At 41.9% G+C, this 18,579-nt stretch overlaps 1 protein-coding gene across 6 annotated transcripts in view; it reads right to left on the minus strand.

The window, feature by feature from the left end:
* Window positions 1-10,105, minus strand: part of TACC1 (transforming acidic coiled-coil containing protein 1) — a 90,421-nt gene extending 80,316 nt beyond the window's left edge. For 3 of the 6 annotated variants that reach the window (XM_030312596.1, XM_030312593.1, XM_030312592.1), the window contains exon 1: window positions 9,970-10,103. Coding sequence is in view for 3 of the 6 variants with exons in the window: in XM_030312593.1 (XP_030168453.1) it covers window positions 9,970-10,046 (77 nt within the window). In the remaining 3 variants the exon portion in view is untranslated. Of the gene's footprint in view, window positions 1-9,969 lie in introns of all 6 variants that reach the window. The other 3 variants (XM_030312595.1, XM_030312594.1, XM_030312599.1) reach the window with 2 other exon arrangements.
* Window positions 10,106-18,579: the final 8,474 nt, after the last annotated feature.

Raw genomic sequence — 18,579 nt, forward strand, 5'->3', positions numbered from 1 at the left:
TTTTCTGTAAGCCTAAAACTGTTCTAAAATAAAAAGTTAATTTAAAAAATACCTCTCGGACAAAACAAAACAAAAATGGTGGAAAAGGGTTGCTAGATTTGTGTGACACAATTTTGTCACTCATTAGCTATGAGACCTTGGGCATGTTGTTTAATCTCTCTGTACCCTTTTCCTCTGTATAAAATAGGAATTGAAAATTATACCTGCCTAATAGGGTTATTTTGAGAATCATTTAAATAAACGCATGTAAGACATTAACATTTTCCTAGCACATAGTAAGCACTCAATAGATGTTAGCTGGCTTCATCATATAAAGAATCCTCACAAATAAATATGAAAAATTAATATCTCATTACAAAATTGACAAATAGAAAGAAATTAAAAAAATTACAGCTGGTTAGTAACATATAAGGGAAAAGTTCACTCTCATTGATAAGGACAAAAGAAATAAATAAATCAAAATTATATATTTTTTCTTACCAAACTGGCAAAGATTCAAACTGACAGTGCCCAGAACTGGAAAGGATGCTATAAGCATCTAGAAAGGACACTATACTGCTGGGGGGGAGTGCAGTCAGTACTAGTTTTTTTTTTGTTTGTTTATTTCTTTATTTTTGAGGGAGGAGGGCATGAACAGGGGAGGGATGGAGAGAGACAGACAGACAGAATCCCAAGCAGGCTCTGTGCTGTCAGCACAGAACCTGGCACAAGGCTTGATCCCACAAACTGTGAAATCATGACTTGAGCTGAAATCAATAGTCTGACGCTTAACCAACTGAGCCACCCAGGCGCCCCTAATTGGTACTACTTTTGGGGGAATAATTTGACAATATGTGGTAATATATAACAAAACATTTAGAACGTTCACATTCTTTGATCCTGTGATTAAATTTCTAGAAATGTTTCCTAAGTTATTAACCAGAGATGTACAAAGAATTATATGGATATTTATTAACTGTGTTATTTACATGAGCAAGAACAGTTACCAACCTAAATGTTAACCATTTAGGAAAGAATTGAATAAACTATAATACATGTAGATACTATACCATGTCAGTATAATGACAGAGAAATGTTAATAACATTAAGTCAAAAAAATCAGAATGTAAAACACAGTATAACCCCACTTTTGAAAAATATATTTACTGGAGAAAAAGAGACAGTAATAAAATATACCAAGATATTAACAGTCATCTCTGGGTAATGAGATTATGAGTGATTTATTTTCTTTACAGTTTTCTGTGTTTTCTAAATTTTCAGATTTTTAAAAATATACTTTATGATTATAAAAGAATATATGCTTCTAATAGAAAATCAGGAAAAAGGAAACATTTATATATGCTACTGAATAGCTAATAAACAAAAATGAAGACAGGGTAAGGGGTTGAAAAAGGAAACTCTAGTCCCCTGGATGTGCTGATGGGGTGGGCGGTGAGGTGCTGGGGAGAATCATAGGAAGTTGTGGTTTCCTGGAACCCCCCACCATTTGGTTGAGCCCCTCTGCAAGAATCCTTCTCCCCAGTCTCATCCAGGGCTGCCATGGTGGTTTGGCCAACCCCTCAGCTGAAAACTTCCATCTATGGCTCCTGAAATTAAGTCCAAACTCCCACATAAGCCACAAAGACCCCACACCCAGACTTTATCCACTTCTCCAGATTCACCATTTCCCGATGCCACCAGCCCATTCCACATACACCTTACCCCCAAATCCTCACCACTCCCCAGACACGGCAGGCTCCCCACACCACCAGGCCATGCTGCACACAGGCTTTCCTTGCACCTGGACTGCCCTTCCCCGACCCCCTCACCTAGCAACTCATTCATCCTTCAAGACTCCTTCCAGGGTCAGTTTCTTCTCTGCAAACAGGTGGGTTCCCTGATTGTCATCTCTCAGGACGTCTGACCCAGTGATTCCACTTTCCTGCCTGTCTCTCAGGGGCTCCTGTCCACATCTAGGTCCTCTTTGGCTACACGGTGCCTGAGTGTCTGGCTTGGAGCAGGTTCTCAGCAGACATCATGGGGTGAAAAGTCTGGCTGGAGATGGGGAAGGCAGGGAAGGAGAATTTCTGGGACAGCATACTGCCACTGGAAGGCAGTCTAGCATTCTCTCAGGCAAGGCTGGCTGCCACAAGCCAAGAAGAAAAAGCCACAGAGAAAGAGAGAGATATTAAAACATACACACACACGTACACACACGTACACACACACATGTACACACACGCACACTACCTCAAGAAACCCCAAGCAGCTAAGACAATCTTGAAAAGGAAAAAAAGTTGAAGGACCATACTTCCTGTTTCAAACTTACTACAAAGTTACAATCATCTAAACGGTGTGTCACCAGAGTAAGAATAGCCATATGAAAGCCCAGAAATAAAACCTCACATACATGGTCAACTGATTTTCAACAAGGGTACCAAAACCATTCAACCAGGAAAGGATACTCTTTTCAACAAATGGTGCCAGAAAAACTGGACCCACATTCACTCAAAAGAAGGAAGGAGTCCTTACCTTACACTAGATGTAAAACTTACTCTCAAAATGGATACAAGACCTAAACTTAAGAGCTAAACTATAAAACTCTTAGAATAAGACATAGAACAAAATCCTCATGATGCTGGATTTGGTAATGATTTCTCGGATGCAACACCAAAAGCACATGCAATACAAGAAAGAGTAGTTAAGTTGGACTTCATTAAAATTAAGAACTTTTGTGCATCAAAGGATACTATCAACACAGTAAAAAGGCAACCCACATAATAGGAGAAAATGTTTGAAATGACATATATCCAAAGAACGCCTGTAACTCAAGAACAAGAAAACAAACAACTGGGGCGCTTGGGTGGCTCAGTCAGTTAAGCGTCTGACTTTGGCTCAGGTCATGATCTCACAGTTCACGAGTTCGAGCCCCACATCTGGCTCCGTGCTGATAGCTCAGAGCTTGGACCCTGCTTCAGATTCTGTGTCTCACTCTTTCTCTGGCCCTCCCTGGCTCATGCTCTGTTTCTCTGTCTCTCTCTCTCTCTCTCAAAAATAAAAATAAAACATTAAAAAAAAAAAAAAAGGGAAAACAAACCTAATCCAAAACTGGACAAAGGACTTGAATAGACATTTCTCCAAAGAAGAGATAAAAGTGGTCCATAAGCACATGAAAAGATGATCAATATCACTAATCACTAGGGAAATGCACAGCAAAACAAAATGAGATGCCACTTTACACTCATTAGGCTAGATATGAATTAAAAAAAAAAAAAGAAGCGGGGCGCCTGAGTGGCTCGGTCGGTTAAGCGTCCAACTTTGGCTCAGGTCATGATCTCATGGACCGTGAGTTCGAGCCCCACATCGGGCTCTGTGCTGACCGCTCAGAGCCTGGAGCCTGTTTCAGATTCTGTGTCTCCCTCTCTCTCTGCCCCTCCCCTGTTCATGCTCTGTCTCTCTCTGTCTCAAAAATAAATAAACGTTAAAAAAAATTAAAAAAAAAAAAAAAGAAGCAAAAAGAAAGTGTTGGGAGGATATGGAGAAACTGGAACCCTCATGCATTGCTGGTGGGAATGTAAATGGTGACATACTGGGGAAAACCATTTGATGGTTCCTCAAAAAGTTAAACATAGAGGTACCATGGGGCTGATCAATTCTGTTCCTGGCATATAGCCAAGAGAAATGAAAGGAGAGACTCAAACAGGTACCTGCACACTAACCTGCAGAGCAGAATTATTCACAACAGTCAAAAGGTGGAAGTGACCCAAGTGCCCATCAACAGACAAGTGCATAAATAGTATGTGGAGTATACATATCATGGAATATTATTCAGCCATAAAAAGGAATGAAATTCTGCCCCGCGATACAACAGGGATGAACCTTGAGGGCATTATGCTAAGTTAAGTAAGCCAGACACCAAAGGACAAAGGAGAAATATTGTACGTTGCCAGTTACAGAAGGGACCTAGACTAGGCAGACAGAGACAGAACGCAGAATAAAGGTTACCAGGGGCAGGGGAGGGGAGGTTGAGGAGTTACTGCTTAATGGGTGCAGAGTTTCTGTCTGGGATGATGAAAAAGTCCTGCAAGTAGATAGTTGTGGTGGTTATACAACATTGGGAAAGTACTTAATGCCACTGAGTTGTATGCTTATAAATGACTCAAATGGTGAATTTTATGTTATGTGTATTTTACCACAATTTAAAAAATGCAAACAAAACAACAACAAACCACCAAAAAACAAAACACACAGCCCACAATAGCCAGAGTGAGCTTTCTCAGAAGATGGGTCTCCATGTTCCATGGCCATTTGGGATGCAAGCAGTTCATTTCCTTGACCTTGGGTTAACAAATTCATGCACCCTGTGGCCCACTCTGCCTAGGAGCCAACTCAGACCTTAGAAAATCTGTTGCAAGCTCAGGACACCAGCAACTGAGCCTTCCCTGTTTTCCTTTTCTCTTCTTGATTTTTAATTTTTTTAATTTATTTTTTATTATTTTTTATTTTTTTAGAGAGCAAGAGAGAGCATGCACCAAGCAGGGGAGAGGGAGAGAGAGAATCCCAAGCAGGCTCCATGTTCAGTGTGAGCCCAACGCAGTGCTCAATCTTATGACAGTGAGATCAAGACCTGAGCTGAAATCAAGTCAGCTGCTCAGCTGACTGAGCCACCCAGGTGCCCCTCGTCTTGATTTTTAACACTGAAACATGTACTAGCTTGGAGAAGCCACACTGAATGCAAAAGAGGGAAGAAACTGCCGAACAAAACTACACCTGAACCCCCTCGGAGTTTCAGTCCTTAACAGACCAACTATCTCACCTTTTAATGACTTTCAGAGAGAGATTTTTCTTCCCTTATTAACTGTTTACTATTTGAACTGCCCCCATGGTCTAGAAGTTGTGATAGCTAAGCTCAACATACACATACAAATAATCCCCTTGTCATGCAATTCAAACCATTTCCTTTTGTGCTGGCTGCACTGGAGATGGAGCCATTCAAACATGGGCATTTAAAAATTTTCTCTAGCAATCGGGAACCTAAGTGTTTTTAAGGACAATATAAATCGCACCGGGTTTCAGAAACATAATTCTCAAAGTTCACTTATTTTGAGTTATATTTTCCTGTGTCTAAAACTTCAAAGCCAGTGCTTCCCTTTTCATGTCAGGGGCATCTGTCCCAAAGTGACTTGCCCGTCAAGGGGCACTTCAGTTTAATTGTTGCTGATTTCGCAGGTCACCAGAACCTTGTAGAAACCGCATCTGATTCACATGATCAGAAAGGTGCATGGGAAAAACACTCAAAACCTCAAACTCGTCCTGACTTTGCCAATGTCCTATTCCATTACGATATATTCCAAATGCAAACAAAGACTGGTCTAGAAATTTAATAAAAATTGACAGCAGGTTCATATCTTGCATTCCAGGCAGACAAGCTCAACGAGCAGTGAATGAATTAGTTACACACCATATTCCCTAATGAATAAGAGGCTTTGTTTATGTCATTGTTCAAATCTCTCCACAAATTACTTGTTCTTAGAAAACCCACCCTAGCCACATTTCAAAAAAAAATCACCTAAGGAATCACTGATTTCAAATACTTCTCCAAAGTACCATATTCCCAAACACACGTCCATCCTCTTGATAGTGCATCTTTCTGGAAAATGGAAATTAACTGAGGAAAAAATTAACTTGAAAAAGTTATTGCCTTGTTGAATTAGGACACAAGTCAATCTTCCCTTCAGAAAAGATGCTGCTTTTTTCAAAAATATACATCCCAAAGAAAATAGCATAGCATCTGGTTTATAGCTATATGTAAATGTACTCATAATAACTTAGGTATCGAGTCCTCAGTAAGTACCAGGCCCTGCACTAATAACAGACACCACTTCAAAAAGTAGTCATGAGGGGCGCCTCGGTGGCTCCATCAGTTAAGCGTTCGACTCTTGATTTCAGGTCAGGTCATGATCTCAATGTTGTAAGACGAAGCCTGGCACTGGGTTCCACACTGGGTGTCCAGCCTTCTTGATATTCTCTTTACCTCTCTCTCTCTCTGCCCCTCCCCCGTGCTCGCTCTCTCTCAGAAAAAAGGTAGTTATGATTACTGCCATTTTAAAGATGTAAAAATTTTACTCAGCTGAAGAAATTAACTGTTTTCCAAAGCTTCCTGAACTAAGTAAGCGATCTAGCTGGAATTCTAACCTGAGTCTGCCTCAGTCCACAGCTTCTGTTCCTAATCACCATAATGTGCAGCCTCCCTGAATAAATGAAGTGACATTTCCCCTACCATTTACCAAAGCAGCAGTTTTCTTTCTCTGGGTCTGGGGAAGGGAAACAGCTACAATTTTCAATAATAATCAGTATTGGGGAGGCTAGGTAGCTCAGCCAGTTTAGCGTCTGACTCTTGGTTTCCACTTAGGTCATGATCTCTTGGCTTCGTGGGTTGAGGCTTGAGATTCTCTCTCTCCCCCAGTCTGCTTCTCCCCCACTCACACTGTCTGTCTCTTTCAAAATAAATAAGCTTTAAACAAAATGTTCTTTAATGTTTTATTTATTTTTGAGAGAGTGCAAGCAGGGGAGGGGCAGAGAGAGAGAGAGAGAGACAGAGGATCTGAAGCAGGCTCTGTGCTGATAGCAGCAAGCCTGATGTGGAGCTTGAACTCCCGAACCAGGAGATCATGACCCGAGCCAAAGTCAGACACTCAACTGACTGAGCCACCCAAGTGCCCCCCCCCCAAATGTTCTTAATCATTAAAAATAATGAGTATTATCTTGGGGCTCCTGCATGGCTCAGTCAGTTAAGCGTCCGATTCTTAATTTCAGCTCAGATCATGATTTCACAGTTGTGGGATCAAGCCCTGAGTGGGGCTGCACACTGAGGACTGAGCCTGGTTGGGATTCTCTCTCTCCCTCTCTCTCTCTGCTCCTCCCCCACTCACACACTCTCTCAAAATAAATAAACATTAAAAATAATGACTATTATCTTAAAATCAGACATTTCTTTTCATGGACATCCATACTTCCTTATATTTCACAATACAGCTGTCACGAAAGATTTATCTGGCTAATTTTAGCACTAGGTTAAATTATTCCAAAATATAAATTGTGAACATCCTGAAACATAATTTCTTCCTCAAAAGGCAGATGCCAGCAGTAATGCTTTCCTTGTGAGCTTTTCAAGTATTTATTTACTTATTTAAAAAAGGAACAATAGATTTTGAAAATGCAACTGAAAAGGCTTGAGTAGGAGAACTTCCTTGAGGTCAGTGTTATCCACGACAGCCATATGTCCGGCAGGAAATCTGCAGCCGAGTGACATTAACAATGAATCCCCCATTTTCTCAGACCCTAGAGACACTTGTGGCTTGTACATCTAAATAAGGCAGGGCTTGGACAAAGCATACTTTTAGCTTTTCATATTACAGGCATGGAATCTCATATTTCTAATCTTTGACCTGGTGCATGCCAAGTCGTTTGTAGGCTGACTTCTTAAACAGAATTTGCACACTCTGATGAGACCAAATAATCCTATCACCAGCTACATGAGTTTCTGTGCTTCTTTTTTTTTAATTTTTAAAAAGTTTTTATTTATTTTTGAGAGAGAGAGAGAGAGAGAAAGACAGACCATGAGCAGGAAAGGGGCAGAGAGAGAGGGAGACACAGAATCCTAAGCAGGCTCTAGGCTCCAAGCTGTCAGCACAGAGCCCAACACAGGGCTCCAAACCATGAACCAAGAGATCATGACCTGAGCCAAAGTCAGACGCTTAACTGACTGAGCCACCCAGGTCCCTGTGTGCTTCTTGATGTATTAAATTGGGCTATATTCCCAGGTGAAGATCAAAGATGGGCTTCTATGTTGATTATATTTAGGCAAGCTTTGCTAAATATCTAAGGTACACGTAAGAACTTCATTGAAGAGAAAGATCCTCTATCTATCGCCAAGCCACTGGATAATCTAACAACTGAGAATCAAATTCCTCACCCTAACAACTGAACCTTACACAGAAAGTACTGAGTTCGGCATGCTACCAGTGAATGATCCCAATATTTACTTTCAAATTACACAGTAAACCCTGCCACATGTTCACAAAGATTAGTCAATTTTTATCCTTAGGTAAAACAATATATTGTTCAGAGATAAAACTATAACTTGGTTTTTGTACATACATGATTTTATAGCACCTTCAGAACAGCCTATCAAGTGGACATGGTTTTCATTCCCATTTTACAAATAAGGAAACAAACACAGAGAGGTTAAGGAACAGATAAAAGCTCTCCAGCTGTTAACGAGCAGAGCCTAGAATTAAACCCAGGATTATGTGCTTCCAAAACTCTTAACTTCATCTCAATGTTACACTGCGTCTCATGTTTGTTTTTGAAAAAGGTTAAATCAACTTTGGCAATTTCCTTTTAGTAGGTACTAAGCATTGCTAATTCAGATTTCTGCCTTATGCAGGAAGAATTAAAGGAAAAAAAAGTGGGATGCAGTCTGCCAGCTGAGACAAAAGTTTGCTTCCTAAGACAGCCCTAACTCTCCTGTGGGAGGCAGCTGCAGCAAGAGCTCTGGAGTCAGACAATGGGAGTCCACCACTTTCTAGCTGTGTGACCTTGAACAAGTCACTTAATCTCTCCGTCCTTCAGTTTTCTCATCAGTAAAACAAGGGCAGTAACAGAAACGAACTCAATGTTCTTGGGGGTCAAATAACTTAAAAGAATGTTTTTGCGCCTTGTACATGCTTGTATTTAGAGGGTTTTTGCACATTTTACACGCTGGATAATTCTCAGCTCCTCATACGATTAATAAACTGCCTGAACTAAGTTTAGTGTTCATACATAAACATCAGGAGGCACAACTAACATGCCTATTATTCAGATATTCAGAAAGCTACTTTGCCTTGAAAAGATGATCAAGGGGCGCCCGGGTGGCTCAGTGGGTTAAGCCTGACTTTGCTCGGGTCATGATCTCACTGCTTGTGGGCTCGAGCCTGGCTTCAGACTCGGTGCGGACAGCACCGAGCCTGGAGCCTACTTGGATTCTGTCTCCCTCTCTATGCCCCTCCCCTGCTCGCACTCTCTCTCTCAAAAATAAATAAACATTAAAAAGAAAGGAAAAAAAAAAGATGATCAAAAGCCCTCCCATGGCACAGACTGTTGTATGTCAAGGCCCAGGGTATCCTTCTCAAACGAAATAGCTTTGTCACTGGCTGACTGAAAATACAGTATGAGTTCCTCTACATTACCTCACCTCCAAGTTACACACACGCTCCAAAATTAATTTTAAATGAAAAGGTTAACTATTGTTTGGGTTCTGAAGTAGTTAGCAACGCATCCTCTCTGGCGAGAAGCATGGCCACCTTGCAAACCGTGCAACTAATTTGCTCTAAATCACGTTCTCTAAGTGTTCCTTCGCAGCTTGCATTTCAGTTACTTGGTGTCCCCAATTGTTGTTGTCCCAGAACAAAAGCCTAATTGCTGCTGCTACAATACAGCCCTTTTTCTGAGATCATCATGAAGCCCTCGGAGCAAACAAGAGAGGGAGTTCTCATGAGCAGCAAGCACTGCATCCAAATTCCTGCACTCCAAAGGCCAACACGAGCCAAATTATCGGAGACTCGAGCCCCTTTCTAATATCTACACTTCCCTGCAAATAGCTGTCTCGCGAATACTTCAGAGCCCTTTAGGACACATGTGTTTTCCTGCCCGGACGAGTTCGGAAAAACTCGGGGCCCCTTTCTCCCACCCGGGCAGCGTGAACAAGCGCCGGGCAGCAGCCCCGCCTGGGCGCGATTTTGTCGCGGTGGGGTCGTGGCCGGGCGCCCCCGGACCCCGCAGGGCGAGGCTCGGGACGGAACGTCCCACCAGGCCCAACCCGGAGCCCCCGGGCGCGGGCGGGAGCGCCACCTTCCCGGCCCCTGAGGGACCCGCGCCGTGTGCTCGCATCCCGGGCTGGCACGCAAACCCCCGAACGGCCGCCCCGCGGAGGGCTCAGGGACTCACGCGCTCTCTCGGGCTGTCGGGGGCCTCTCCCCGGCCGGCTCCCGGCCCCGCGGGCTCTGAGAGTGCGAGGCTCCCATGGCTCGGAGCTCTGCGCCCCGGCTGCGCCGGCCCGAGCTCCGCGGCGCGCCGGCTCGACCCGGACCCTGGGCGGGGAGGAGGCGGCGGGGCGGGGGAGGAAGGGTGGGGCGGAGGGGCGGGCGGGTGGTGTGGAGCCCTGCCTCAGGGTCCCGGCCGCCGGGAAAGCCGGCTAAAGGGCGTTGCTCGAGACGCCGCCAACTTCGCCGCCAATTGCAGGGCTCGGCCTGCGCCGCGGCTCGGGACGCACGCCCCGCGACGCCGCGGGGAGATGCTGAGCTGCCGGAGGGGCTCGGGTCGCGGGTTCCGCACTCCCAGCCGGGGAGCCGATCGGCGGCAGAGGAAAACAGGTGGGGTGGGTGGGGGCCTGGGCGCGCCCCCGGGTCCCCACGGACGGGGAGACGTCGCTGTTTCTGCCTGCCCGGCCCGAGGCGCTCGGCGGCGCCTGGCTAGCCCCTGCTCGAGGCTAACAGGGAAGAGGCTCTGCGGGGAAGCACCGATAGGGGGCGGTGTGTGTCGGGATCCCGAGACCGAGGCTGCCTTTCCGCACGGCACCGCTCCCCCGCAGCAACTTCTTCGGAGACTGAGGCGGGGGCTGAGCTGTGCAGAAAAACGGGTTCATCCTGGTTGTGCCTCCGTCTAGCTGGGACACATAACTGCACCCTATGCGAGTCATCTGTAAAATGAGGTTGTATGTTCACTTTTACCTCTAATGTCCCTTCTGGTTCTGACATTCAGTTTAGAATGAATTCTCTTCCTAATGCTGTCTTAGGGAAAAATGCACCCTATCCCTCCCACTGCGCCTGTGACCCACCTAATGACACACCTAGTAACTCCCTTTGCATAATATTTCATGCCCTTTCTCATCCATTCCCACCTCCTACATCCCTCCTCTCCAGCCATCTCTCCTCCATCCGAGAGTTTTGTTTTGTTTTAAAACAAAGATTGGAATGCCCTTTTGTTTTGTTTTTTTAAAGAATTTATTTTTTTTTGAATTTTTTTTAACGTTTATTTATTTTTGAGACAGAGAGAGACAGAGCATGAATGGGGGAGGGGCAGAGAGAGAGGGAGACACAGAATCGGAAGCAGGCTCCAGGCACTGAGCCATCAGCCCAGAGCCCGATGCGGGGCTCAAACTCACGGACCGCGAGTTTGTGACCTGAGCTGAAGTCGGACACTTAACTGACTGAGACACCCAGGCGCCCCAAGGAATGCCCTTTTGTGCTAACACCTATTTATCCTGCCAGACCAACTCATACCTTCCTTCTATAACTCTATCCTGCATCCCGATAGTACATCTTTTTTCGTTGTTTTGTTTTTTGGTTTTTGTTATTGCCGGTCTCTTTCACTAGAATGTAAACTCTGCGAAGACAGAGAATTTGTTTTTTCACTGTTGCCCCAGCACCGCCTGGTGCATAGTAGACATTAATAATTGTCGATAAATGCATTCATCCTATACTCATTTGATCGTTTTCCTCCCCAGTGTTCCTACACCATGTGTTAATTCCTCTAACATACCACTTACCAATCTTATTTTATAATTATTTGTCTTTCCACTAGAATATGAGTTCTGTAATGACAAGAACCCTTTCTTATCTCTGTATGCAAGCTTAGTGCCTGGCACAGTGCCTCTATCCTGGCATATATACGATAAGTATTTGCTGAATGAATGAATGAATGAATGAGTGAGCGAGCGAGCCAGTGGCAACGCACACAGAATGGTGTTCAATATCAACTTAATTCTTGACTCGAAGCTTTAGGCGATGAAGATGTATGTGCCTACATTTTAATGTTTCTAGAAAGGGTTAGAAAACTCATACTAGAGACTTAATATTTACAATAGATCTCTCTCTCTTTTTTATGTCTAATTTTTATTTCCTGTTTATACATTATCTACACTCTACTATAGCCAGAGAGTTCCTAGAGTTCAGGATGCTGCCACACTGTAGGCATATACAAACAGAGTCTTTGGTGGTGGGAAAATAAACATTAATTAGTAAAAGTGTAGTGAGACTAGGAATTGAGACGGGGAGGGGAGGAGGATTTCAAATAGCTGTAGAAAAGTTGACTTTTGGCAGATGATTAAAAAAAAAAGCTCACATTCTTCACACATCCTGTCTGTAATACCTTGGCACTGAGATTGAAGTGCCACTGATAACACAAACATAACCCTGTCAGAGCTGTGGTCCCTTTCAGAGGAACACTCAGCCTCTCCTGGTAAGAAAGGTCTTTATTCCCAGTGGGTCATTCTAAGGGAAAAATGGGGGGGGGGGGGGAAGCAACAGGCGGGGCAGGGAAGGAGGGGAAAGCTTTCTTTCTACTGGGTAGACAAGATGGGCTGTTGGGAAAAGTTTTATTATTATCAGTGGAGAAAGGCACAGGGTAGCATCACTAAAATGGTTTAAAAGAAAAGGAAATATGTGACATCCACACCCTATTGTGATGCAGAGAAACCGAGACAATGAGGAGAAACAGTGTCTGCAAAATAATGTGAAAGTTTGTGTCTACTGGCGGGGCCCAGAGACATGGCCAATACAGAGACATGGGCAGCTGGGGCTCTAGACCCAGGGGAGTGAAGACAGTGAAGGCGAAGTCTTATCTTTGGAAAATAAACTTATGAAGGCTTTTCAGGGGAAATGCCCAGGATAGGCCTGAGAGATCCAAACATTCCTCTTCCCTGCAACATTTAATGATTGGCTCTTCTCACAGAAGCAAAGCCAAGGTCTATTTCCTCATCTCAGAGACTGGCTGCAGATCTCCAACAAAGGAATAGGCTATAGGATATGTAAAGATCCTCTGCTTCACGTCTCTTTGTTTAAAATCCTTCTTGCTTTTTATCTTTCAATTAGAACACAAAATTTAAAAGCTCAGCATCCCTGAGCGCCTGGGTGGCTCAGTCAGTTAAGCGTCTGACTTCTGCTCAGGTCACAATCTCACAGTCCGTGGGTTCCAGCCCCGCGTGGGGCTCTGTGCTGACAGCTCAGAGCCTGGAGGGTGCTTCAGATTCTGTGTCTTCCTCTCTCTCTCAAATATAAATAAACATCAAAAGCTCAGCATCCCTAATGAAGACATAGAATTGTTACCATGCAATCAAGAGTTCTTCTCCGAGGAAAATTAGTAAAGAAGTGCAACCACCTCCTCTCCCTCAGTGTGGTTCTGAAGTTGTGAGCTCAAAAGCCACTCATAAGTGGTGGACAACCTTGCTGTCATCTGACCTATTGACTGAGCAAGTAATGCCAGTTCTGGGGCTCCCAACTATTCATACAGCTGAGGAGTTGTTCTTCAAGAGGAGGGCAGGAAGATAACAGCTGGACACCACTTGCTGTTGCATTTGATAGGGAATAAAGGAAGAATAGAACCTTCTGACTGTTTTATGGTGTCTGTAGTTTCTGCCTAAAGTGACCAAAGAAGAAGAAAGGGATGAGGAGAGGAGGGAGGCAGCCTGCATTTTGTAGTCCCTGGGTCAGCAGACTGCTGAACATGATGGCCAGCTGGGATCAAAGGAGATATGCAGCCTGTGATGGAGTCTTGGAGGGGTAATATTTGATATCCAGTGTTATAGTTTCCATTTTGCATTATAATTCTGTCAGTAGGCATTTTTTAAACATTGGAAAACAAGTAAAGAAAGAAAATTTAAGAAACTGAAATTTATGATTGCCACCTAGATTGCAAAATACACTCTTCAGTGTCAAACCCTACCGCCAGAATGCTGCTTATGCTCAGAAGGATGCGAGCTAACATTTATTGGATACCTGGGACGTTGCTTGGTGGTTGATGAAAGTAAGCACATTTAGTCCTCGTAACACAGAGAAATGGTAACAATAGTAGGTAATAGTTTTTTAAGTACTTTTTATGTACTAGACTGTTCTAAGTGCTTTAGGTTTACTAATTCATTTAATGTTCATTACATTACAACGTTTATAGGCACTTTTAGTATCCTCAATTTACAAATGAGTAAAGTGATGCATGGACACTTTAACTTGCAACACAGCTACAAAATGGCAGAGCTAGGAATAGAACCCAGGTAGGTTAACTCCAGAGTTATAACATAGAGCTTAGCCTCTATGCTGTATTTCCTTAATTTTTATGCTGTGCACCCCATTTTATTTTATTTTATTTTATTTTATTTTATTTTATTTTATTTTTTTTTAAAGTTTATTTATTTATTTTGAGAGAGAGAAACAGAGCATGAGAGCAGCGGAGGGGGAGAGGGAGAGAGAAAGAATCCCAAGCAGGCTCCATCCTCACTGTCAGCACAGAGCCTGATCCGGGTCTTGATCTCCTGAACAGTGAGTTCATGACCTGAGCCAAAATCAAGAGTCAGACACTCAATGGACTGAGCTACCCAGGTGCCCCTGTGTACCTCATTTTAAGATGAAGAAACTGAGGCTTTGAGAAGTAAGTACCATAACCAGTATTTAAACCCAGTTCTGTCTTGATCACAAAGCTTATGTTCAACATGGATTTGTCTCCCCAGCAATCATGCCAAACGAGTATTACCCTTCACAGTAGCCCTCTTCGGAAGTTACGTGCTTATCTCAGAGCTGCCCTACCTTTCCATTTTTGGAAGTTATTGAAATGTTAATTTATAAGCCAAAGGATAAAGTTAGGTTTACTACATATTGTTTGTTAGTAAGAGCCACATATTGTTCTTGAAATCAGGTAATGTAAGTGCTCCATCACTGTTCTCCTTTATCAAATTTAGCTATTCTAAGTTCTTTGTTTTCCATATAAAAATTTTTTTCTTTTTCTTTTTCTTTTCTTCTTCTTTTTTTTTTATTTGAGGGGGTGGGGCTGAGAAAGAGATGGAGAGAGAGACAATCCCAATCAGACTCCATACTCAGCATGGATCGTGCTGATCCTGGGATCATGACCTGAGCCATAATCAAGAATCAGACTCTCAACTAACTGAGCCACCCAGGCTCCCCTTCCCATATAAAATTTAAAATAAACTTGTAAACTTTTTAAACAACCTTGTCTGGATTTCCACAAGGATTACACTGAATCTATTGACTAATTTAAGGAAGATCGGTAGTTTAACAACATTGAGACTTCTAATCTATGAACATGGTGTAGCTCTATTTATGTAGCCCTTCTTGAATTTCCCAGAATGTTTTGTAGTTTTCAGTCTATAGGTCCTGCACATCTTTTGCTAAATTTATTCCGAAATGTTTTATGCTATTTTAGATGGAGAAATAAAACTGATTATTGTATATTGTATGCTGCTATCTAGCTAAATTCATTATTACTACTTTTTTAAGATTAAAAAAAATTTTTTTTAATGTTTATTTATTTTTGAGAGAGAGAGAGAGAGAGACAGAAACAGAGACAGAGCATGAGTGGGGAAGGGGAAGAGAGAGAGGGAGATACAGAATCTGAAGCAGGCTCCAGGCTCTAAGCTGTCAGCACAGAGCCTGATGTGGGGATTGAACTCATGAACCACGAAATCATGACCTGAGCTGAAGTTGGACACTTAACCGACTGAGCCATGCAGGTGCCCCTCTTCTTTAAATGTTTGATAGAATTCACCAGTGGGGAGACATCTGAGGCAGAAGGTTTGTCAGAATGTTTTTAAATTCCAAATTTCCTTTCTTTAATTGTCATAGGGCTCTTCAAATATTCTGTTTCTTCTTGGCTCAGCTTTGTAATTTATGTCTTTCCCAGAATGTGTCCATCTCACCTAAATGGTCACATTTAATGGCATAAAGATACTCATACTAATAATAATGGAGTGTTCTTCTTTTAATGTCTGAAGGATCTGTAATGGAGTCCTCTCTTTCATTACTGATAAGGCAATTTCTTTTTTTTTTTCTTGGTCAGTCAGGATTGAGATTTATCAATTTTATCAATTTTTCCAGTGACTAGCTTTTGGTTTTATTAATTTTCCCTTTTTTTCCTGTTCTCTATTTCATTTATTTTTGTTTTATCTTTATTATTTCCTTCCTTCTGATTGCTTTAGGTTTAATTTGCTTCTTTTTCTAGTATTTTTAATTAAAAAAATTTTTTTAATGTTTCTTTATTTAGAGGGAGAGAGAGAGACAGAGTGTGAGAGGGGGAGAGGCAGAGAGAGGGAGACACAGAATCTGAAGCAGGCTCCAGGCTCTGAGCTGTCAGCACAGAGCCCAATGCAAGGCTCCAACTCATGAACTGCAATATCATGTCCTGAGCCAAAGTCAGATGCTTAACTGACTGAGCCACCCAGGCACCCCTTCTTTTTCTAGTTGGAAAAAGGTGGAAACATAGACGGAAAGGTGGGAAATTGATTTAAGAGCTTTCTTCTTTTATCTTAGAGGCATTCAAAGCTATAATTTATTTCCCTCTAGGTGCTACTTAGCACATCCCACAAAGTTTGATATGTTGTATTTTCATTATCATTCAGTACCAAATATTTTCTAACCTCTTATAATTTCTTCTTCAACCCATTGAATACTTATAGTATGAGTATTTATAGTATTAATATTAACATAGTATTAATATAGTATATAATATAGTATTAATATTTATAGTATATAGTATTTATAGTATTGTTTAGTTTCCAAATATTTATTATTTTCCTAGTTATCTTAGTTTCTAATTTAATTTAATTGTGGTCAGAGAACAAACTTTTAAAATTTACTGAAACTTGTTTATGGCCCAGAATATGATCTATCCTGGTAAACATATCACATGTACTTGAAAAGAATGTGCATTTTGCTGTTGTTGGCTGAAGTGTTCTATAAATATCAATTAGGTCAAGGTGATTGATAGTGTTGTTAACAGTTTCTTCTTTGATGATTTTTCTTTGTTTATCAATTTCTGAGAAACAATATAATCTCCAGTTATGATTACATATTTCTTCTTTTAATTCTGTCAACTTTTGCTTCATATATTTTGAAGCTGTTATTGAACACAGGCAAATTTGCAATTTTTCTTTTCTTTTCTTTTCTTTTCTTTTCTTTTCTTTTCTTTTCTTTTCTTTTCTTTTCTTTTCTTTTCTTTTTTTTTTGAGAGAGGGAGAGAGCCGAGTGCACACACACACACTGGGGAGAGATGGAGAGAGAGGGAGAGAGAGAATCTTAAGCAGGATCCATCCCAAGCGTGGAGCGCGACATGGGCTCCATCTCATGATTCTTGAGACGATGACCTGAGGCAAAATTAAGAGTCAGACACTTAACCGACTGAGTCACCCAGGCACCCGAGTGATTTTTATGCCACCTTGACTAACTAAAACTTTTATTGCTCTGAAGAGCTCTTTATCTCTGGCCATACATTTTGCTTAGAAATCTATTTTGTTTGATACTAATATAGCCACTCCAGCCTTCTCCTGCTTACTGTTTATGTGACATATCATCTTCTATCCATTTTTGATCTATCTGTCTTTGTATTTAAAGTATGTCTATTCTTTTTAATACACTTTATTTTTTAGAGCAGTTTTAGGTCCACAGTTAAATTGAGCAGAAAGTATAGAGAGTTCCCATGTACCTCCTGCCCCCAGACACACACCCCCTCCCCAATACCAACATCCCATACCAGAGTGGTACACATATTACAACCAACACTGACATCATTGTCCCCCAAAGTCCACAGTTTATATTGGGATTCAGTACATTCTTTGAGTTTTAACAAACATATAATAACAAAAAATCCACTATTCTAGTATCATACAGAATAGCCTCACTCCTCTAAAAACCTGCTATGCTCTGCATATTCATCCTTCCCCCCACCCCATTCCCTGGCCACTAGATATTTTTACTGTTTTTATAGTTTTGCCTTTTCCAGAATGTCATAATGGAATCATACTGTATGTAGCCTTTTCAGCCTGGCTTGTATCACTTAGTAAAATGCATTTAAGCTTCCTGTGTGTCTTTTTGTGGCTTGATAACTCATTTCCTTTCAGCCCTGAATAATATTCCTTCTCTGGATATCTCCATTCACCTATTAAAGGACATTTTGGTTACTTTGGGAATTTTTGGCAATTAAGAATAAAGCTGCTATCAACATCGTGTGAAGATTTTTGTACGAAAGTTTTCAGCTGATTTGGGTAAATGTCAAGGAATGTAATCGCTGGCTTATATGGTGAGAGTATGTTTAGTTTTGTAAGAACCCACCAAGGTATCTTCCAAAGTGGCTGTACTACTTTGCCCTCCCACCAGCGGTGAGTGAGAGTTTCTGTGGCTCCACATCCTCACCAGCATCTGGTGTCACCAGTGGTGGGAATTTTTGCCATTCTAACAGGTGTGCAATCAATGGTACCTCCTTGTTTTAATTTGTAGTCTCCTAATGACATACGATGTAGCATATCTTTCATATGTGTATTCGCCATCGATACAACCTTTTCAGTGAGATGCTGCATTTGGCTTTTTAATTCATTGAAAAACAATCGTCAATTTTAATTTTCTGAGTGGAGTGTTTAGGTTATCAACATTTAATGTAATTATGGATATGATTGGGTGAGGCCTATCATTTTATATTTTTGCTTTCTATTTTTCTCTTTTGACATTTGCTTATCCATTTCCCATTTCCTGCCTTTTTTATTTCTTTAATATTTTATAAATT

This window comes from Lynx canadensis, chromosome B1 (genome assembly GCF_007474595.2).
Source record: "Lynx canadensis isolate LIC74 chromosome B1, mLynCan4.pri.v2, whole genome shotgun sequence".
Taxonomy (NCBI): domain Eukaryota; kingdom Metazoa; phylum Chordata; class Mammalia; order Carnivora; family Felidae; genus Lynx; species Lynx canadensis.